The sequence below is a fragment of the Macaca mulatta genome, chromosome 1 (assembly GCF_049350105.2).
Source record: "Macaca mulatta isolate MMU2019108-1 chromosome 1, T2T-MMU8v2.0, whole genome shotgun sequence".
Lineage (NCBI taxonomy): Eukaryota > Metazoa > Chordata > Mammalia > Primates > Cercopithecidae > Macaca > Macaca mulatta.
Genome location: NC_133406.1, coordinates 119,110,160 through 119,133,741, shown reverse-complemented (window position 1 = coordinate 119,133,741; position 23,582 = coordinate 119,110,160). Strand labels below are relative to the sequence as shown.

The 23,582-nt window shown below is 43.0% G+C and overlaps 3 protein-coding genes and 1 pseudogene across 34 annotated transcripts in view; 2 read left to right on the top strand and 2 right to left on the bottom strand.

Annotated features, from left to right (window-relative positions):
• LOC144331760 (uncharacterized) overlaps positions 1-17,989 on the top strand; it is a 23,759-nt gene extending 5,770 nt beyond the window's left edge. For 4 of the 32 annotated variants that reach the window (XR_013399265.1, XR_013399256.1, XR_013399261.1 and 1 more), the window contains 3 exons: positions 4,963-5,138; positions 5,211-5,352; positions 7,329-7,739. Coding sequence is in view for 13 of the 32 variants with exons in the window: in XM_077949869.1 (XP_077805995.1) it covers positions 5,211-5,352; positions 7,329-7,456 (270 nt within the window). In the remaining 19 variants the exon portion in view is untranslated. Of the gene's footprint in view, positions 1-4,962; positions 7,740-15,472; positions 16,221-17,391 lie in introns of those variants that run through there. The other 28 variants (XM_077949869.1, XM_077949854.1, XM_077949865.1 and 25 more) reach the window with 16 other exon arrangements.
• Positions 1-23,582, bottom strand: part of LOC708768 (NBPF member 20) — an 853,661-nt gene that overhangs the window by 721,751 nt on the left and 108,328 nt on the right.
• LOC144338662 (profilin-1 pseudogene) lies at positions 9,072-11,904 on the bottom strand (annotated as a pseudogene).
• NBPF11 (NBPF member 11) overlaps positions 17,625-23,582 on the top strand; it is a 22,222-nt gene continuing 16,264 nt past the window's right edge. Inside the window, 5 exon segments of the mRNA XM_077950050.1 lie at positions 17,625-19,243; positions 19,246-19,282; positions 21,039-21,141; positions 21,938-22,152; positions 23,203-23,275. Coding sequence (XP_077806176.1) covers positions 19,043-19,243; positions 19,246-19,282; positions 21,039-21,141; positions 21,938-22,152; positions 23,203-23,275 — 629 coding nt within the window. The 5' untranslated portion in view covers positions 17,625-19,042.

Sequence of the window (23,582 nt, the reverse complement as noted above, 5' to 3'; positions counted from 1 at the left end):
CCCTCCCTTCCTTCCTCCTTCCCTCCCTCCCTCCCTTCTTTCCTTTCTTCCTTTCTTTTCTTTTTCTTTCTCTCTCTCTCATGCTCTCTCATTTTGTTTCCTTTTCATTCTACTTTTTTGACCAGACCACACTGTCCTGAAACCTACATTATTTGCCAAAATCTCTGGAGCTGCTTCTGTCTTGCAGGTCCTGTAGCCCTTAGCTCCTCCCAGCCTCCTCCTCCTTTGATTTGTGGGTGCCACTAGGGCAGCTGCTGAGTCTCAGTGGTTCCTAGTCTTCACCAAGTTCTGCCCACCCAGCTGGTTTGTACCTGTCCTTACCAGAAGCCTGCACTGTCTAGATCTCTGAGGCTGCTTCTACCTAACTGATCTGCTGTCTGTGTTCTGAGGGTACCCCAAGGTTAGAGGTAAATGGCACAGGCGTTGAAATCTCCCAACTGCTCTGACTCCAGGTGGGTGAACTTCAGTGCGAAGTACTAACCACACAATAGCAGGATGCCACCAAAACCTTGATATGGGGCTGCTGCATCCTCATTTAAAAAAATTAATAGACTTTATTTTTTAGAACAGTTCTAGGTTTACAGAAAAATGGAGTGGATAGTACAGAGAGTTCTCCTAGGCTCCCCTGTCCTCCAGCACACAATTTCCCCTGTTAGTATGTTGTATTAGTGTGGTCCATTTGTTATAATTGATGAACCACTATTGATATATCATTATCACCTAAAGTCCATAGTTTACATTAGAGTTCATTGTTTGAGTTTCACAGATTATGGGTTTTGGCAATTACATAATGTCCTAAATTCCCCAATAGAGCATCATGCAAAATAGTTTCACTGCTGAAAATTCCCTGTGCTTCACCATTTCTTGCCTCCTCCTCTCCTCCACCCCTGACAACCACTCATTATTTTACTGCTTCTATCTTTTTGACTTTCCAAGAATGTCCTAGAGTTGGAATCGTACAATATGTAGGTTTCCAGACTGGCTTCTTTCTAGCATTATGAACTTAAAGTTCCTCCATGTGTTTTCATGGCTTGATAGCTTGTTTTTTAAAATCACTGAATCAGATTTCATTGTATGGCTACAACAGTTTGTTTATTCATTCACTTGGTGAAAGGCATCTTGGGTACTTCCAAGTTTTGACAATGATGATAAAATTGCTGTAAGTACTTATGTGCAGGATTTTGAGTGAACTTAAGTTTTCCAGAGTGACTGTACCCCTTTGATTTCCACTAACTATGGAGAATTCTGCTTGCTCCTCATCTTTGACAGCATTTGGTGTGTTCACCTTTTTATATTTTAGCCATTCTAATAGGTTTACAGTGATATCTCATTGTTGTTTTAATGTGCAATTCCCTCATGACAAATGATTTTGAGCATCTTTTTCATATGCTTATTTGCCATTTGTGTATCTTATTAATGAGGTGTTCAGATCTTTCACCTATTTTTTTTTTTTTTTGCTTTGTGGTGTCCTCAGAATTCTTCATATATTTTGTACAGTAGTTTTTCCATCAGATTATTTTATAAATATTTTCTGCCACTATGTGACTTGCTTTTTCCATTCTCTCAACAGTGTCTTTCACAGAGGAGAAGTTTTTAATTTTAATGAGGCTCAACTTAATTTTTTTTCTTTAGTAGATTGTGCTTTTGGTTTTGTATCTAAGAAGCCATCATCGAACCCAAGATCCCTGAGATTTTCTCCTGTGTTATCTCCAAGGATTCTTATGGTTTTGCACCTTACGTTTACGTGTAAGATTTATTTCATAAAGGGTATAACATGCATACCTGGATTTATTTATTTTTTTGCATGTGGTTGTCCAGCTGTTCTAGCACCACTAGTTGGAAAGGCTATCTTTGCTGTTTTAAATTGTCTCTAAACCTCCATGGAAGATCAGTGGACTGTATGTAGGCCTGCTTCTGGGCTCTGTATTCTTTTCCATGCATCTATTTGTGTGTGTTTTCTCTTTTCACCAACTTCACACTGTTTTGGTTACTGTAGCTTAATATAAGTCCTGAAGTTGGTAGTGCCAAACCTCAGGGGACTTTTCTGAACTTCGTCATGAGAACCTGGTTGAGATCATTGTAGTAAAACTTGGAAATGTGTGAGATTCCCCCTTAGACTGGTCTTGAAGGAGTTTTTAGTGCTCTATCCAGGCTACCCTCAGCTTCTAGTAATCTGTCAATACTACTAAAGTGCTCCTCCCACTTGCTGTCCCCAGTAGCTTCTCTTCCCTGTGAGCTGTGACTCCTTGTGTGTTAGCCTGTCTTTCTCATTTTTAGGGTGGCAGTTTTCCCTGTGACCTCAATTCTCTGGTCCATCCTAGAAGGGTTGACTTTCAGTTCGTTCAGCTTTTTTCTAGCTGTGAGGACAAGTGATGACTGCCTAGCTCTTTCCATGTTGAAATAGAAACCCAAAAGTTCGTTTAAATAATTACTTGTTATAAAAGTCACCCATTGTCAATGTACAACTCAATGATTTAAGTTGATTTATAGAATTGTGCAGCCATCAGCAGAGTTCAACTTTAGCACATTTTGTCACTTCCCCATGTTCCCTTGAACTTCTTTGTAATCATTTCCTAATCCCTGGTCCCCATGACTGAGTCTGAGTAAAATAAATGTCTGGAAAGCAGACTTCATTATATTTACATTTTCAAGTGTTTGGGACTTTATATGGTGGACTATTGTGTTCGTTTTGTGACAAGTAGAGAAGAGGTTGCATTCTAGGGATGGTTTTTTGGGGAACATAATAGTAGTCCTGTTTATGGCTCTCCTTGAATTGGTTCATCTGTGCTGGTGACTGGTATTTGCTACCAAACGTTGTCTGGTGAGCACTAGAAAAGGCATTTTTTAAAATCTGCTATTAAAATCGAGATGATACATTTTCACATAATAATATGTGGAGTTAAGTAGTGAACCATCTTTATTTTATTTGATTTTATCTCATTTTTTTGAGATAGAGTTATTGCTCTATTCCTCTGGCTCAAATGCAATGGCGCGATCTCAGCTCACTCCAACCTCTATCTCCTGGGTTCAAGTGATTCTCCTGCCTCAGTCTCCTGAACAGCTGGGATTGCAGGTGCCTGCCACCACGCCCGGCTAATTTTTGTATTTTTAGTAGAGACAGGGTTTCTCCATGTTGGTCAGGTTGGTCTCTAACTCTTGACCTCAAGTGATCCAACTGCCTTGGCCTCCCAAAGTGCTAGGATTACAGACATGAGCCACGGCCTGACCTGAACCATTTTTATTCTTTCGGAAATGTGATTGATAACAGTAAAGCTACACTCCTTACGTGCCTGAAATACCCCTCATTGTCTTCTTCACATGGCAAGGGCTCTGGAACAGCCACATAAAGGTGAGGGCAAGATTTTTAACTGTAGTTCTTTCGTTGATTGATTAATTGATTGATTTTTCTCTTAGAGGGATTAGCATCCATGTGTTTGAAATTGAAATTCAAGAGGAGAGACAGGCACCTGTACTAGTTTTCTCTTGCTGCCTATTATCACATTACCACAAACCAGTGGTTTGAAACCACGGAAGTCTGGAATGAAGTGGCTGGGTTCTCTGATCAGAGACATGTGAGGCTAAAATCCAGGACTGGGCTGGCTGTGTTATGTTTCTAGAGCTCAAGCTATTTTTCCAAGTCCACTACAGATATTGAAAGAGTTCCTATTCTTGTTTGTGGGGTACTGAGGGCTCTTTGTCTATGCTGGCTGTCAGCCCGGAGACACTCTGACTCCAGAGGCCACCTGCTTTCCTCCTTACCTGTCTGTTCCATCTTTCAAACAATAACAACTCATGGAGGCCTTCTCAAGCTCCTACCTTCTCTGACTTCATCTTCTCCAACCAGCCACACAAAGCTCTGTCATGTATGGAGTGATGCGATTAGATCCAGTTCATGCAGGCAACCTTACCATCTTAAAGTCATATAACTGACGTATAGCAACATAATCACAGGAATGGTGTCTCATCATCTCAACAGGCTTTAGAGACAAGAGTGTGGCATGTTTGGGGACCATTTCAGAAATTCCATCCACCACAGTAGGACACTCACATTCCCCCATCCGCAAAATGCATTCACCCTCTCCTCTAACGTTTCCAAATTTCATGTCATTAAAGCATTAGTTCAACATGAAAAATGTCATGTAGACCATGTCAGATCAAAAGTTTAAAATCCCATCTAAAACATCCACACCTGGTGTGGATGAGGCTTCTGAGGGTGTCCATTAAGTACAGATCCTTGCCATAATTCTCTTACCTCCTTCGAGCTGTGAAACTGAACAGTTTATCTGCCCCTAATGTGAAATGACGGGACAGACATAGAATAACAACTACAGGGATTCTCGTTCAAAACGAGGGAACATGGAGGCGATAAAGAAGTCACTGACCCAAAATAGTTTGGAATTGGAGCTGGGAAAAATCCAGCAGGAGTTTCTTTATTAGGATCCACCCTGGGACTGACCCTCTGTCCTGTGGGTCTTTGCCTCTGGGCTCTCTGCTCTGCATTTCTTGAAACCATTATTATTTATCATTTTTCTCACACTCTTTTGCGTATGGCTCCTATTGCACTCAAAATGTTTTTGAGATTCATCCATGTTATTTTGTGTGTCAACAGTTTGTTCCTTTAGACATTCCATAGAATGAATGTATCACAGTTTATTGATCCATTCTTGTATTGACAGATACTTGAATGTTTCCAGTTTTTCCTATTATGAATAAAACTGCTATGAACATTCTTGTATAAATCATTTTCTGGACATATGTTTGAATTTCTCTTGGATAATGCTTAGGAGTTACTGAGTCATAGAATAGGTAGTTGTTTAGTTCTGTAAGAAGATGCCAGACATTTTTTCCCAAAGTGTGTATACTATTGTACATTCCAACCATTAATGTCTGAAGGTGAGAAAGCTTTTGCTACTTCCAAAGAGGCCTCTCTATATACATGTAATTTTTTCTAACTGGAGACAGGCTGATGACTTCAGGGATATGAGCACGGGATACAGGACACCTGTCATCACCACCACCATGAAGTTGGGATTCAGGAAGGAGGTTAATCATATAAGAAATCCTGTGACCAGCATGAGCTCCTGTCAGACCACACAAGGCACTCGAGTGAACAGGGCACAGGGGGCCCTGGGGTCATGGTAAGAAATTGTCTCATTGGTAAAACCTTTTCCTTTGGGGCGGTAAATGAATTATTTGTTCCTTCTTGGTAGCCTTTGAAGATAAGGATGGTCAAACAAAATAATATCATACCTGGAGAAACTCAGATCTTGCTAAGATTTACTGGTTGGGAATCCAATGTTAATGCCAAGAAGCAGCCACCAGTTGGGATCAAATGTGAGCCTATGGATCAAGGTGCGTACTCAGACACAGAGAGCTTTCTGAAAGATGCTACCAGTAGTTTTTCCAGGGCAGAGATGGGTCTTTTATTTTTCTCTCTAATCTAGCCCATATGATTAGCTGAGAAGGTTTCTTCATATCACTTTAAATGATGATGTCCCTTGTTCAACAGTTTTCTAAGCATTCTTTAGATAAGAATTTTATGGGTATTCTTTATTGCATTAGGCTTAAATTTAATGCATCTTAAGGTTTTATTGCAAAGTCTTGCCTTGTTTCCTTTTTAAGATGATACAATTTATAACATGCAAGTTTGCTGTCTGTCCCTTACCTTTATGTACATAGAAAATGAGCAAACATGTGGCCATGAAACAGATGGTCATAGAATTGGTTCAGAGGTTGTGAGTACAGTAACCCAAGAGTGTCTTATCTGAAATACCACCAGGAATGCCTGGACACAGTAGACAAAGGTGGTTCAACCGGACGCCTTAGGACACATGCTTCCAAAAACAAAGTAGCTGAAGAGAAACCAGAATAACAGAATATCAGAGCCAGAGGAACATTTGGAGGTAATTCAGTACCTCCTTCTTTTCAACCTACAGGGGAGATAGTGGAACAGAAGCAGGGATGGGCCTGCCTGCTGTGCCCACAATTCATTGGAGATTGTTGTGGTGAAGAATTTCATTTATGATGAAGGAGAAATAAACCCCTGTCAGCTTAAATTCAGGCAGGTTTATTGAAAAGCTGAAGCAGCATCTTGCAGAAGCAAAGCATGGCTGAGGCTTGTGGGCTCTGTCTGGGAAAATGAGTGGCCGACAGTGGCTGATGCTGCCCCTGACTCTGGGGCCGTGTGGTCTGTTGTTTCCTGAGAGCATCTCTTCTCTTCTCTTGCATCTTCCCTCAGCCTGGCAGTCTCTGTATACTCTTCAACACATAATTGAGCAAGGCTGTGCCAGCCCCAGTGCCACCCAGCACTTTAGGTCAAATTAGAAAGGCGTGAAATAAACTGGCCCATTATAATACAGCTGTTGGAACAACAGTTGAAAGTAACAGTATCTTGACTCCTGGTTGAGTGCTTTATGCTGAACTTCCTTTTCTGATTACGAGCACAGACTTTGGGATATTTGTGTCACCTAGCATTATTAGCTAGTATTCTCCTTTTGTTTCCCCATAACATCCCCTCCTCCTCCCCACAGATCCACTCTCCACTCATTTCCATCCTGTCTTATGCTCTAGAAGGGACTCGGGGCTTGTCCCTTCTAGAATGCATCCCTGGCTCCCCTGCGTGCACACTTCTAGTTAGGTTTAGCAATGGGGGGCTAGAAGTGAGAGGAAGGTGAGGTCCTTATTTCTTCCTTCTCCCTCCCTGCTCCGGCACTGAGTATCTGGCAATAGCTACATCTGTCTATTACTTCAGTGGCCACTCTTCCACAGCCCCAATTCTCAGTGGGTCCCATAGCATTATTTATCTTTGCTCCTTTAGCTCCCACCAAGGAAGATCCAGAGATATTCTCCTCACCAAGGCATTAAGAAATGCATGGGTGAGGGAAACAGGAGCGTGCATGTAAAGGTCCTGTGGCGCCTCTCCTCTACAGGCCGGAGGTCATGGCGGGAGATGCTACATGGATTTGCCCTCCCTGCTGTCAGAACAACAGGGTTCTGGAAGAGTAGAGGACAGGCTGTGGGACTCAGCCCTCTAGAGACAAGGCAGGAGGGATTTCCTTGAGAGGCAGGGACATGTGGTGGTTACTAATCATTGTGAGGTGTCTGGGTGTGTAATGGATGGGAAATCTACTAAGAAATCAACTTATGTAATAATTAGAAAAGCTCTTGTTCTGAGGACAGAGACCTGATGGAGTCACCATAGTTGGAATTTATGACCTGGCATCCAGTTCAGATACCTGGAGCTTCTTGACTGGGGGGAGATGGGATCCCTTGGGGAACAGTGAAGCCTTCAATGCTGCCACAAGTGTATGCTGTAAATCTTCCTCCAGGCCTTCCCCAGAAGGACCTGAAGCCACTTATGTGGGTGACTGAGGAAAGGGAAATACCCAGAGCTTCAGTGACTTGTTGGATGCTGGCTCTGAAGAATGCTAGCCTAAGGGCACGTGTGGGGCCATGAAAATGCACTACTTGCATCTCCAGCTGCAGGAGGCCTAACGAATCAACAGCCCCAGCTGCTACACTCTGAATTGAGGACTTGATGACATTTCCCCCGGATCTGTACTAGCCCATGAGGAGGAAACCCTCATATCAAGTCCTCCCAACAGAACACCCATGATGACTCATGAGGATGTCGAAGCTGTTTTCCTGTGGTGACTGTGACTTACTTTCTTCAAAGTCTGTTTTGTTTGTGCACATTCAGTGATTTATATAAAATAAGAGAATAAATGCCTAGACCCCCATGAGTCTATCTTTTACTAATAAACTCTAGTTCTGAGGACAGAAGCTTGATGGAGTCGGTAGAGTGGGAATTTATAACCTGGCTTCCAGTTCAGAGACCTGGAGCTTCTTGACTGAGAGGAGATCGGGTCCCTTTCGGGAAGAAAGAAGCCTTTAATGTTGTCACAAGTGTATCCTGTAAATCTTCCTCTAGGCCTTCCCAGAGGGACCTGATATATGACTGATGATACGGTGACCCCAAATTCAGGGTGTTCTTATCTACTCTCAAGAATGCAATATCTTATTCCTCTGGATTCAACCTAGTGCCAATATTTGTGTATAGCTATGCACCTTAATAGACCATAGCTAATTAGCTGAGGAATGATAGACCCAATTCAGCCTTACAGGCATCAACCATATCAGCATACAGGCATCCCTCTCCCACCGTTTCATTCTTGTCCCCACTCCAAAGTCTTCTCCATTTTATTTGTATTAATTTTCTACTGCTGCATACTAAATTACTGCAAGCTTTAGAGGCTTAAAATAACAGCAGTTTACTTTCTTGCAGTGTCCACAGATCAGAAGTTCAGGCCTGGATTAGCTGGGTCTTCTCAGGGCCTCACAGGCCGAAATTAGACTGGGTTTCTTTCTGGGGGTTCTGGGGAAGAACTTCCTCTCAAGTTTCCTCATGTCAGCTGAATTCAGTTCCTTGTGACTGTAGGACTGAGATCTCTGTTTTCTTGCTGGCTGTCAGCCAGGGGCTTCTCACTCCTCCTAGAGGCCTCCCATGTTCCCACTGCATGCTTTCTCCAGCCAGCAGAGGAGAATCGCCCTGCATGGAAACCCTCCTGCACTTCACATCTCTCCAGGAAGACCCCAGTCCCTCCAAGGAACCCACCTTCATTAGGTCAAGCTCATAAAATAATCTCTCTATCTTAGATTTGACTGATTTGCAATCCTGATTACATCTGCTAACTTGTTTTTGCCATAAATTGTAACCCAGTCACAGGAGTGATATCTCATCTCTGGCTTTGTCTACACTCAGGAAGAAGTGATTATATAAGAGCAAAGATCACTGGGGGTCATCCTAGGATTCTGTCTACCATAATATTATAAAGACACAGTAATTAAAAGAGTATAACAGATTTCTGCTTCTGTCTGTTAGAATAAATCATATCAGACTAATCCTGCCTCCATAAACAACCATAAAATTATTTTCAGACAGTGGACAACAGATAGTACAACAGGAAACTTAAGGGGGAAGCCCCATGATTTCCTAGCTGTTTGGGGAGAATTTCTCAGCAGCTGCATAGTGGGCTAGAGTCCACTCAGAGCAGGGCAGCCCCACTGAGCTGAGAAGGCAGAGATCAGAGTTCAAGGCCACTGAAGAAATTGCAATCTGCAGGGCTGGGCACCAGTGAGGAGACAGCTGTTCAGAGGGGCAGCTCTCGATGTCCATGTGGGTTCCATGTGCATACTTACCAAGGACTGGACTGTACCTGCACAAGGAAAAGGCTAACAGATTTAATAGAGGGGTGGCTGCTATAAAATTGAGTTTGGACCAGAAATATTTGGCAGCAATAAGGTGTGTGGGGTGATGGCCCCTGAAATTAAAATGGTATATGTATGAGACGGAAAGGGGGGCAAAGCTGTGGGAAGCGGTGGAGGGGAAGGAACAAAGGAGGTCAGTACTGGGAACACTGAAGGTAGGAGGCCATTTCATAACACTGCTTGTTGATGAAACTGCCGTGGACACCTTCTTTGCCCATCAGCAGGTCTAGTGTCTTGGCAATCACCGTGACAATGACATTGAAGGTGGGGGCTCCACTGATGCTCTTCATATGAAGAGTCAATTCCCCATCCTGCAGCAGTGAGTCTGGGACCACAGTACATTTCTGGCCCCCCAGTGTCAGCCCATTCACAAAAAAAGCTCGAGCAGTCTTTGCCAACCAGGGCACCAACCTCAGCTGGCATGATGTTGACAAAGGTTTTCCCTTGGATGGCGGCCCAGATGGAGGGCGAGTCCTTGTTGCCCACAATGGCTGCGTCCTAACAGGTCCTGTCTGCCACGAGGCTGGAGACAGAGGCATCCACCTGGCTGTTGCGTTGCTGCAGGGGCTTCTCTGGTGGCTGCTGCTGGGGCCTCCTGGGCTGGCGGGCGGGGGAGGCGGAGAGCTCGGGGGAGGCGGAGAGCTCGGGGCAGGCACTGCCCTCCTCACCAAGGCTCTGCTAGCTGTGCAGCAGCCCTCGCACCGCCACTTAAAAAAAAATATATATATTTATTTATTTTTATTTATATACATATACACAAATATATATATATCACTTTAAGTTCTAGGGTACATGTGCACAACGTGCAGGTTTGTTACATAGGTGTACGTGTGCCATGTTGGTTTGCTGCACTCATTAACTCGTCATTTACATTAGGTATTTCTCCTAATGCTATCCTTTCCCCACCCCTCACCCCAAGACAGGCCCCAGTGTGTTATGTTCCCCGCCCTGTGTCCAAGTATTCTCATTGTTCAATTCCCACCCATGAGTGAGAACATGCTCGTACCGCCACTTCTAAATGTTTTAAAAACAAAGACACCAATGCTCTTCATTGGGGAAATGAAAGACTTTTAAGTAAAACAGTTTTGAGTGAAATAATATTTGTTGTTTTAAAAAGTTAATATTAACAACCACTCTCCATCATACACTGAAATTAACTTAAGATGTGAAAGTTAAAATTAGAAACCTTGTAAAGGAAAAATAGGAAATAGTTTCTTGAACTTGACATAGGAAAATATTTCTTAGACTAGATACTGTAGCACTCACCACAATAAGAAATCAAGCGAATTGCACTTCATTTTTAAAAACCTTCTTCTTATTATGTTAACAACTGAAATGCTATGTTTAGACCAGGAATAATTATTTGTTATATAATATAGCAAAAAACATGTATCTATAAATGGATTCATTCAAAATATATAAAGAACTCCTATAGATTACAAAGAAAATGATAAACACCCCCCAGCATATCAATGAACATAAAAATTTGAGAAGATATTTTCTATAAGATATCTAAACATTAGGCATGAGAAAACCAAAATAGGATATCACTGTACACCTGGTATAATTTAAAATACTGAAAATATTAAGTGTGTGGGAATGTAGAGCAACTGGAAATGGCCTGTATCTTTCATAGAAATGTAAATACAACTACTTTGCAAAACTCTGTGTCTGTTTTCTACCCATTCACCAAGCAACTCCATCCCTAGCTATAGATACCCAGGAACATAAGTATCTTCACAGAAATAATTGTATGAGAATATTCATAGTTACTTATGCACAGTAGCCAATAAGTAAACCCATCTCCCATCAGAAAAATGGATATCAAATTGTGTGATAATCATACCATCAATAGGATATTACTTGGCCAAAACAAAATGAAACAAGGGAAAAAAAACAAATTAGTGGCATATATAACCTCCTGAGTAAGATAAGTTGAAACAAGAGAACATACTAAATGATTCCTTTTTTTTTTTTTTTTTTTTGAGACGGAGTCTCACTCTGTCCCCCAGGCTGGAGTGCAGTGGCACGATCTCAGCTCCGCCTCCTGGATTCAAGAAATTTTCCCTGCCTCAGTCTTCCAAGTAGCTGGGATTACAGGCATCTGCCACCATGCCTGACGAATTTTTGTATTTCTACTAGAGACAGGGTTTTGCCATGTTGGCCAGGCTGGTCTTGAACTCCTGACCTCAGGTGATCTGCCCGCCTCAGCCTCGCAAAGTCTTGGGATTACAGGTGTGAGCCACCAGGCCCAGCCAAAATGATTCCATTTTTATGAAGCAGATGAATAAGCAAAATTAATCTATGGTGGCTGCTATAGTTTAAATATTGGTCCCCTCGAAATGACATGTTTAAATGTCCCCAGTATTGGAGGTGGGGGTTAATGGGAGGTGTTTGGGGCATGGGAGTGGATCCCTCATGAATAGAATAATCTCCACACTGGGAGAAGGTAGTGAGTGAATTCTCACTCTCTTAGTTCCTGTAGGAGCTGGTTATTAAAAAGTGCCTCTCACCTTTACTCGGTCTCTTTTGCTTCCTCTCTCACCGTATGATCTCTGCACACACTGGTTCCTTTTCATCTTCTGCTGCAAGTGGAAGCAGCCTCAGGCCCTCATGAGGAGCAGATGCGGGTGCCATGCTTCTTGTGCAGCCTGCAGGACTATGAGCAAAATGCACCTCTTTTCTTTATAAATTACCCAGCCTCTGGTATTCCTTTCCAGCAACACAAAGGGACTAAGGCAGTGACAACATTCAGAATGTGTTCTTCATTTGGGGGATGTGTTGACTGGCAAGGACCACATCAGAACTTTGTGGCATGGGTGAAAATATTCTCTGTCTTTAACTGGGTGTTATTATACAATGTATAGTTATATTAAAATTTATTAAGCTGTACCTTTAGGTTTTTTGCAGTACACTCTATACAAATTATACCTCAGCGAAGAACTGTTAGCAACAGCAAAGAGAGAAAACAAACACTCAAAAATGTGAAAATTGACAGAAAATAGGTAACAAATATTTAGCATATAAATAAGAGGGATCCGTTGAGAAGAAACCAAAAGCAATGGAATAGAACAAAGACAAAAAAGTATAATAAAAAAGAGTTTTAAATTTCAAAGTTTGAAATGATATTAGAGTGGCACACAGTTTCCTTGGGAAAATCAAGTGAGAACCACAAACTCTGAGACTAATTCCAGCAAAAGTATGTAAATCAGTTTGATCTAATGGTACCAGGTTAACTTTGAAGGCTAAAAGGAACTGGTTTCTAATTCTTATCCTCTCCTCACTAGTTTTGTGACCTAGGGAAATTTTGCAATCTTTCTGAGTTTGTTTTCTCATCAGGAGCAGGATAATACCTAAGTAACAGGATAGTTCATATATTTTTTTTTTTGAGATGGAGTCTCGCTCTGTCAGCCAGGCTGGAGTGCAGTGGCTCTATCTTGGCTCACTGCAAGCTCCACCTCCTGGGTTCACACCATTCTCCTGCCTCAGCCTCCCGAGTAGCTGGGACTATAGGCGCCCGCCACCACACCAAGCTAATTTTTTGTATTTTTAGTAGAGATGGGGTTTCACCATGTTAGGCAGGATGGTCTCGATCTGACCTCATGATCCGCCTGCTTCGGCCTCCAAGTGTTGGGATTGCAGGCATGAGCCACCGTGTCTGGCCAGTTCATAGATTTAAATATGATTACATGGCAGTGGACATGAACCATAATTGTTAAGAACATATTTACACTGAGCGCTCCTTTATCCACGTTAAAATGTAGACAAACAACAATTGACAAAGAATAGACAAACTGTTCTAACATAAATATTCTTTTGTTTCTAGAAAGAAGTCACACATACAGTAAAAATAGAACCTAGTTCATTTTGAACAATCTTCCTCAAACCCTGAAACAGGTGTACTGTCTAACACGAGAGATGTCTTGAATGAGTCCAACCCCTGCAGTCCCCTCTGTCTGGAATAGACGTAGGAAGTTTGCTCCAGCCTTAGGACAGCATGGGCTGGGAAGCGTTCTCAGAGAGGCTCTCGACTTCAACTGTAAAGGCCCTGAGGAATATGTGCAACTGGGTCGGGTTAAGGCCAAGCTGAGCCACACGACCAGGGCTCTCACCAGTGCCAAAGTCAGTGGAAGGATATCAGTCCCCAAAGCTCTGTTACAGGCCATGGGATGCTCCATGGAGGGGTGGTGAGCATATGAATAACAATCAGGAGAAACATCGGTAATGGACAGGAGGCATAAATAAGCAATGTTCACGCTCCACTAAAACCCAGGAAATTCTCATTCAAAAAACAATGTCTTGAAGAAAACATAGGTATAAATCTTTGTGACTTTGGATTAAACATTTTTTAAGTAGGCACAAACAACTCAAAAATAGATATATAAATGGACTTCATTAAAATAAAAATCTTATGTGCTTTAAAGGACACTGTCAAGGAAGTGAAAAGATAACCCATATAATGGGAGAACTATTTCCAAATTATATATTTGACATGGGTCTAGTACCTAGAGTATACGAGGAATTCATATAACTGAGCAATAAATGACAAACAACCAAATTTGACAATGGGTAAAAAGCTGTGAGTAGAGGTTTCTCTAAAGCAAACACACAAATGGCCAAGAAGCACATGCGAAGATGTTCAGTGTTTTTCATCATTAGGAAAATGTAAATTTAAACCAAAATGAGATACCACTTCACACCCACTAGTATGACTTAAGAAAAAAATAGGCCAGGCGTGGTGGCTCACGCCTGTAATCCCAGCACTTTGGGAGGCTGAGACGGGTGGATAACAAGGTCAGGAGATCGAGACCATCCTGGCTGACACGGTGAAACCCCGTCTCTACTAAAAATACAAAAAATTAGCCAGGTGCGGTGGTGGGCGCTTGTAGTCCCAGCTACACGGGAGGCTGAGGCAGGAGAATGGCATGAACCTGGGAGGTGGAGCTTGCAGTGAGCCAAGATTGCGCCACCACACTCCAGCCTGGGTGACAGAGCAAGACTCCATCTCAAAAAAGAAAAAAATAAAGACAATACATGTTTGGAAAGTTACAGAGAATATGAAATTCTCATATATTACTAGGGGGAATGTAAAATGGTGTAGCCACTGAAGTTGGTAAACTGTGTATGAATTCCTCAAAAAGTTAAACATAAAAAAAAGTTAAACATAAAGTGACATATGATGCAGCAATTGCACTCCTAGGTTAATAACCAAGAAAATGAAAAACAGATGTTCACTTAAAAACATGTACAAAGCTGTTCATAGCAGCATTATTCATAATAGTTAAAAAGTGGAAACAAACCACCATCAGTTGATGAATAAACAAAATGTGGTGTAACCATATAGTGGAATATTATTTGGCCATGAAAAAGTTGAAGTACTGATGCAGGCTGAAAAGGATGAAACTTGAGAACAATATGCTGAGAAGCAGATGTAAAATGCCACACTTTGTTATTCCATATAGAGGAAGTGCCCAGAATAAGAACATCTGTGTATAGAGAAAGTAGATCAGTGGTTGTCAGAGACCGCAAGAAGCGGGGAATTGGAGAGTGACTGCCCGTAGATACAGGCATGCTTTCTGGCATTATGAAAATATTCTGGAATTACGTAGTGGCGATGGTTGCAAAACTTTTGGAATATGGTAAAAGACACTGAAATGTATGCTTTAAAATGGTGAATTTTGTGATATATGAATTATACTGTAGAAATAATAATACTAATAACACTAATAAAGCAAGGTGTCTTTCCACATCTCCATGTCTTGTATTTTCATTAAAAACAAACACAAACAAAAAGCATTTCAGGGCCAGGCTCAGAGGCTCACTCCTGTAATCCCAGCACTTTTGGAGGCCTAGGTGAGAGGATTGCTTGAGGCCAGAAGTTCAAAACCAGCCTGAGCAACAAAGCAAGACCTTGTCTCTATGAAAAATAAAAAGTTAGTCAGAAATGGTGATGTGTGCCTAGAGTTCCAACTACTTGGAAAGCTGAGGCAGTAGGATCGCTTGAGACCAGGAATTCGAGGTTGCAGTGATCTATAATCACCAGTGTACTCCAGCCTGGGTGACAGAACAAGACCCTGTCTCAAAAAAAAAAAAAAAAAAAAAAATCTCACTTTAATAGTAAGTGGCCAGAATACGATGCTAGTAGCATGTTGTGAGGAAATATATTAGATGAAAGAAGTTAAATTCCAGTTTTCCTTTTTTTCAGAAATGAGGTATAGGGGAGAGAAACACGTACTTGGAAAGAACTGACCCAGCCAAATTGGAAAATGTGGGAAGGGGATGGGAAGAGGCTGCTGCACCTGAGATCTGGCTCCAGGACTTACAGCAAGGGGAACTTGGGCAAGTTACAGGCTCTGTGTGCCTCAGTTTCTTCATCAGCAAAACAGAAGGAATCATCCCATAAACTGTAAGGTCGATGCTATCAGCGGGTCCCCAGATTGACTGCGCATCTGAGTCATGTTAACAAACACATTCCAGGCCCCACCTGAGCCTTCTGAATCAGAATCGCCGCAAGGAGGACAATGAACTTGTATGTGCACTGACTTCCCCAGGTGTTTCTTACTCTGATCAGCTTGGGGGTAGGACCCATTGAGCTGCATCACATCATTCCAAAGCCAAAACACAACAGCAGAACAAGAATATTTTCAATGCAGTCTCTAAAGCAGAGGAGAAACTGTGGAGGGAACCTAGAAATGAAAGAGATCTGGCTTGCTGGGCTGCATATAAACTTTATTTTGAGTACAGCAGAGACATGAGCCCTTCGGGACACATGCCTGAGGCAGTGACAGTCCAACTTTGGAATAGTGGAAGCCCTAGTTTCAAATTCAAGCATGCTTTGAGTAGAAATTAAGTTTACCTCTTTTTGCACAGTAACATGGCCAATCTTTCCTAAGCTGCTCAGCTTACAAAAAAAGGAATCGTCCTGCTAGGAATTCAAACTTCAGCAGTCATGGGTAAGTAAGGAAGTCTTATAAATCTATTCTAGCCACCTAACAAGAAACCAGAAATTTAGCAAGTTCTTTCACTTTCAGGACAGTTGTGTTCACTAGATCAGAGGCATTGAGACAAGAAGAACAGACCCCTAAGAAGGGAAAGTGTTCCTTGCAGTTTTAGGACATCACTGGAACATTAGGGAAGTGGGAACACAGCTGCCTGCTCTACAGTGTGGGTTGCCTTTGTGTCTGGAATGTGTCTGATGTCCTGATCCCTGTGCCCATTTCAGGGAGGCTTGGGAGGAGCCCGAATCACTGATGGAATTGGACAGTGCTGAGGAGATGGCTCAGCAGGACGAGGGTAACTGCAGGGCAAGTCTAGGTCATACTGAGAGACAATGAGTGGCGCTGATGGGGACAGACAAAGATAAAATCAAAAGTTTGTGCTTCATCTTCAAAAACTCAAACTAATAACAAACTTGGCCTTATGAGAAATAATAAGTATTTTTCTATTTACATGAGAATTTAATCTCAAAACAGAAATCAGAAAAATATTAAGTCCAGGACATGAAACCTAAACCATTGCTCATATTTATTCTTTCTAAATAGAGCAAAGTGTAAAATCTTCTCCATAAAACATACATTGTGGTTATAAAAAGGCAAAAATCTTAGTGAGAATCATTGGTATTCCATAGAAGAGTGAATTAAACACAAGGGAAGACCCAAGTCTCATACTTCTCTTGCATATTCCAAAGTTCCAGGGAAATTCCAGGTGATAGAGGTTATTTCCCATACTGTTAAAGCAAGGTTGCAGACACTTGGGAATTTTGGTCCCAGTACTCTAGGAGGGCACAACTCTGTCCTGGAAAATGATATAGGAATGAATTCTTTTCCCGTGACTCATTCTGCTCATTCTTCCAGCATCACAAAAACCAAAAAATGGAAATAATGGCCAAACACATGATTTGCTATCCCTCTTCTTCAGGTTTCTTACCTGTTACTTATGGATAATAGCATTGCCTTAAGGATTATGATGAAGACACAATGTCCAAATATGAGCACAGTTTTGAACAAAATGCCTTGTATGAATTGGTCAATGAATAATTACTAAATAATTATGTGAATATTTACTGAATTATATGGATCATATGAATAATTACTGAATAATTATTGTGATTGCTTTTATTGGCAGTGCTGAAAACTCATCCCTGTGCTACCTCAAGAAAGCCATGTAACTTTGTGAACCTGCAGTTTTATCATTTAGAAACTTGAAAGATTTCATTCTGACACATAATGTCAGGACTCCCAGACCCCAGAAAATGCATTGACTTAAAGCCTTTGGTAGATCTCAAAGCAGTATCCTTACAGTGTCATTGGAGGATGGTGGGGGCTGCAGAGACAGATGCTTTCAAATGGGATTGATCCAGTCCTCCTTCCTTCACTTCCACATGAATGCTGGGCAGCCCAGGGTCACACCCACTGCACCCTCAACTCAGGCAAGTCCAGCAGCCAATCTTAGGAGACCCGGGCTACAGAACAGTCTCCCAAGTTCCAGGCTCACAAAACCTAGGTGGGAATGAAAGCTGAGAAAGTGAGGAGGTAGTTCAGGGGGTCACTCTTTTCTGCTCATTCCTCTCACCTCAGACTCACCTACTGCACAGCAACACTGAGGATCACCAACCAACCCTGACCGGAACCGTGATCTTGCCATGTTCTGTTAGTGGAATGCAACCAAAAATCAATGGTGTTAGTCCAACTCAACAAAATATACATCAAACCATATTCCACAAGAACTGCTCGTGGCCCTGTTCTTTTCAGTATATGGGAAAACAAAATAGCCTCAGGTTTACAAAAATTCCCAAGATAGATGGTCACATGTGTTTTCAGGAGATCTCTATATAAATTATTGTGATCACTTGATACCTTGAAAAGAGGTCTTGTGGCACTTGAATGACATCCATAAGTGATAAGTATGAAATGTAGTGCTCAGTGACATTAAAAAACAAATCAACCCACATAGAGGAAGAGCTTTGGACGTAGGGATGCCAAACTGGTCTAGAGTGTAATGAAAGCCCAAGATGGTGCCCCACTGAGAAAAAGAAATCAACATAACAGTGGGTTGTAGGAAGAAGAATACTGAGACAGGAAAGAAAACATTTTTTAAAAATGAATTATTCATTCACTTTCTAGTGGATACAGAAAAAACTGCAGAAGACCCAGAGGATATCAGAGCAGGCTAAAAGTTTGGTATCTTACACCTGTGGAAAAGCCTAAGGCTCTGTTTTATCTTACAGCAGGTGGGGTGACTTCATGACTACCATTAAGAAACTATAACCTGTTGGGAAACTGTTTCTGCCTTGACGATTTTGTACAGACAAGAGCTAAACAGTGAGGAATATGCTTAGATGTATTGGGAAAGAGATGGGTCTGTGCCATTGTCACGAGGGTACACGAATACTGAGAGTGAATGCTGAAGGAATGATCGCCATTGGTGGTGACCCTCAGGTGAGACCAGGGTGCCTGTGTTTCAGCAAAGACTGGGCAATTGGAATGCAGGGCTCCTAAGATTCCACGACACCCCCACCTTCTAATTCTGTTATTGCAACTGCAGACGGTTACCTGGCACGCTGGCGACAGTCTTCCTCACTCTTGTCAGACTCTGAGCCACTGGCAGTGCCTTCAGCTCTGAGCTCAGACACCTCAAACCTTGTTTTTGTGGTTAAGGATCCTAAATTACTGTGGGGAGTGATCATGTTTTTCTCAACAGTAAGTTAAGAATTTCAGTTACTGACATCCCTCAGTCCTGATTAAACCTATTTGGTTTCACCAGTTTTTAACCCACCATGTGTTTGCATTTCTTCTCCCCAGTCCCTGGCTCCACCTCTTCTGCCACAAACCTCAACATGGTGGTATCTGCCGGCCCTTGGTCCAGTGAGAAGGCAGAGATGAGCATTCTAGAAATCAACGAGAAATTGCGCCCCCAGCTGGCAGAGAAGAAACAGCAGTTCAGAAACATCAAAGAGAAATTTCTTGTAACTCAAGTGAAGTGGCCTGCTTCCTGGTCAACAGGCAGAACAAATACAGTAAGATCTATAGGCTCACCATCACGAAAGTGATGAATGATGTCCTGTCTTCCCTCTGAGAAACTAAATGCTCTCTCCATCAAAAATAATTTCTTCCTTCCCATACTTCTAGGAAAACAGAAATGGGTATTTTAACATTTTGTTAAGGTTGGAAGAGAGAGGTACCAAAGTATTTAGCAACTTTCCATGTTTGCAGTCAGATGGGGGTGGGACTAGAGTTCAAATCCCAGTTGTTACTTTCTGACACAGGCACAGAACGACCTGTTTTCTCCAAGAGGCTTCATCATGTTTTCAAGAATCCTCTCTGTACTATATAAGATCCTGCAGACAAATAACATCTAGTCTGTTGTTTTAAATGTCTGGGACTAGTGAACTTTTATTCAGTACAAGATTCTGTTGAGACCCAATAGTCAAAGCTCTGTTCTAGTGACCCTGAGGGAAACTTTGTGATAGTACCCAGTACCCGCTCTGAGGAGCTTCAAGAGGTGTCTGCTCCTAATAGAACCTGTGGTATCTGTAAGTGACAGCATCAAGAGCAGGGAGTAGGGGTCATGCACAGTGGCTCACCCCTGTAATCCCAGCACTTTGGGAGGCTGAGGTGGGCAGATCACGAGGTCAGGAGTTTGAGACCAGCCTGGGCAACATGGAGAAACCGCATCTCCACTGAAAATACAAAAATTAGCTGGGAATGGTGGGAGGCACCTGTAATCCCAGCTACTCGGGAGTCTGAGGCAGGAGAATCTTTTGAACCCAAGAGGCGGAGGTTGCAGTGAGCCAAGATCGTGCCATTGCACTCCAGCCCTGGGCGACAGGGGAAGACTTGTCAAGGAGGAAAAAAAAAAAAAAAAAAAAGCAGAGAGTACCCTGGTGAGAGGAAGTCCTGCTTCCTGGGGCACAGGCTCTTGTTCCTAAAGAGGAAGAAAGATCGCACCCAACAATGTGTGGAAGTAGTAGTGCAGTGGGCAGAGCAGGGACCTGGGCCTCTATCCTGGGCTCCATCCAAGTTGCTTGTCTTGTCTGTCCCTCAGTTTCCTCATCTGTTCATAGGGTACTACAATAATAGCTATCTCTGTAAATTGCTGCAGTGAATTACATGAGCTATTTCTTGTCAATCTCCTAGAACACTTACTGGAACAGAGTAAACACTATCTATTAGTTCTTCATTCTACTGTTTCTAAATTAACACAAACTTTATTAGTATTTGAGCATATTTCCTTCATGGCCTTATGGTCTTATGTCTCATACTTTATGTTTCAGATATGATTCTTAAAATCATATCTGAAGATATGATTTAGAAATCAAAGATTTTAAAAATCTTTGACATGTCCTTGAAATTCCCAGTAAAAGGGAAACCATCAGTCCCATAGTCCTAGGGGCCTTCCCAACTGTACAAGAAATCACTGCTTCATGGCCCAGTGCAGTGTTTTAGAGGAGAGGCTGAAGGCTTGGGAAAGCAGCCCCGCATTCAGACTCAGACCTCAGGGGCTATGAATTCTGACTCCACTTCATTGTGGTTGAATCATCTTGTCAATTTCCTTGATGTGCCTTGAGTTTCTCTTTCTTTGTCTCTAAATTTTGGAGGATCAGATGCCAGAAAGTCGGGAGACTGAAGAGTAAAGACGTGGAAATCCCTGCCTAGAGCCTGGTAGCGGGGACAGTTTTGTCCTTGGGATGGACCCGACTCCTGCCTTGTAGGCAGTGACCACAGCAGCATGTCCAGCCTTCCACTGAGGCAGGCGTGTCTGTCTTTTCTCAGAGTATAAAGAGTGCAAAGAACTCATAAAATCTATGCTGAGGGATGAGCTGCAGTTCAAGGGGGAGAAGCTCTCAGAGCAGCTCAAGGAAGCTGAGGAGCTCAGGTGAGGGGGCCCCGTGGGGGCAGGCAGGTGGGCAGGTGTGTAAATCTCTGATGTACAGCAGCTCGGCGGGAGAAGTAAGAGCTAAGCTGGGTCAGGGAAGGGAACGAATTGCCATGGCAGGCTCACGACACAAATATTTATCAAACAGAGAACAAGGATAATAATAAGTTATGGGTTGCAGTTGTTTCTCAGAGCCTTGTTTTCTCTTTTTCAAACAAATAATTGTTGAGGTGAAATTTACATAACACGAAATTAATCAAAGGAGTGCAAACCACCCAGCAGCATTCAGTATACTCAAAATGGTGTGTCATCACCACCCCACTTACCCTTAGTCAGAATCACCTCCTGACTGGCTACGGCGTCTCATTCTTCCACTCATTCAATGTTGCCTTCTCGACACTGTCATTCTTTTCTTCTTTCGTCTTTTCAATTCTCCCCATCTGCACCCGGCCTCATTTCTGTACATGGCTTTGTATCTATCGCCGCAAGATGCACTATGCGTATTTTCACATGGAAATGTCCGTGGCCAGAGTGAGGAACTGAAAGGATGTCTTTTTGAAACGAATTAGGAAGACACCTACTTTTGTTTACAGAAGAGAAAGATGAATGGAACATCATCAAGGATCTTACAGGAGCCCTCTCTGATATAGAGGAAGCCTGTAAACCATTTTCTATTCTTTCTCTTGGCCACAGACATTCCTTTAAACATGTGCTGACCTTCTGCTTGGAGGTCTCCTTGAGGACATTGTCGCTCATCCCTTTCCACTGTTAAATGTTCTCTACCCTCTCACCTTAGGCAATATAAAGTCCTGGTTCACTCTCAGGCACAAGAGCTGATACAGTTAAGGGAGAAGTTACGGGAAGGGAGAGATGCCTCCTGCTCATTGACTCAGCATCTCCAGGCCCTCCTCACTCCGGATGAGCCGGACAAGTCCCAGCGGCGGGACATCCAAGAACAGCTGGCTGAGGGGTGTAGGCTGGCACAGCACCTCGTCCAAAAGCTCAGCTCAGGTAAGATGGCCACAGGCCCTGATGACCCCAAACCCCAGGCTTATGAGAGACTCCAGACCTCCACACTTTCACAATGACGGTTGTATCGGTGGGGCTTCTTTCCACTAAACATGTGGCCATGACATGACCAGGACTTCCTGGGTAAGAACAGAGATGGGAAACCCATGAGGTTGGAGGTCACAGTATTGCAAATGACCCTCCTTCCTTGATGGAAGGTGGTCTTTGGAACAAGAGGCAGCATCTGTCTAGTTTTAAAGGACAGGAAGGAGGCTGTGACGGGAGGACACTTGTTAGAGTGAAAAGAGCTCTGGACTAAAAATGAAGGTTCCCAGGCTGTCTCTTTGGCAATGTTCTTAGTAACTGTCAGTGAGGGAGTGATTTATCCTTCCTGAGTTTCTCTCTTTCCATCTGCAAAGGCAGCCAAATTGTCTCTTGCAAGGGTCTGAAGCATCCAAATGTGGGAACACTTACAACTGTTTTTCAGAATGAGATGAAGCCCCTCGCCGTGTGGTGTTGGAGAAGGCACTTGATGTGGGGGCATTTGGTGGTAGGAAGGGCTTCAGACTGGAGCACTCCCCATGGAGAGAATGTCCCTGAATAACACAGCAGAAGCCACGTGGAGGGCCTGTGCAGTCTCCTGATGTATAGAGGACTGTGGGACAAGTTTGTCTTCTCCTAAGAGAAAAAATTAGGTTGGAAATGCAAACTGTGACAGGACACCAAGCCCGTGCCTGGGAATCAGATCTGTGGCAGGATGGGGGAGACAGCTACCAACGGCCAGAGAGAGGCTGCACAAGCCTCCAGTGATATGGGGACCAAAAGGTCTTTTCAATATTTGGCCACATCTTGATGGTGGCCCTCCAGATCAGAAATGCATTGCCTGATGGATCAGGAAACGACGCCAGGGCATTTTGTTAAAGATAAAACATGAGAGCTTTCAGTTGAACGGTGACCCACGCCTAGATGTTCATGTCTCTGTGCTCATTGGGCTGACTGTGCTTGCAGAGTGTGAAGTGGGAAATACCTGAACGAACACTTCTGTATTTACAGAAAATGGCCAAGGTGAGGATGCAGATGTTCAAGTTGAGGAGGCTGAGAAAGTACAGGATTCGTGTGCCCCCAGGTAACACTGAATACTCAGGAGCAAGTAGTGGGTGGTAACATATGAAAAGGGTCTAGGAGGCGCACCCTCTCTGGCATCTAGGATGGGCCCAAAGCCTGCATTCCCTTGGCCACAGTATGTGAAATTCAACCCAGCTTAGACACAGGGTGTGGCAGCTGTTGTCTCTCTGTGTGCGCCGAGTGTCATGTCTGTACTGTACAGGGAGAGCTGAGTCTTCATCCTCCTCAGCTCCTGTCTTTCCAGTGCAGTGAACATGAGTTGCTCTCTTCCTCTCTGGCTCCCACGGCAGCCATGCTCTGTTGCAGAG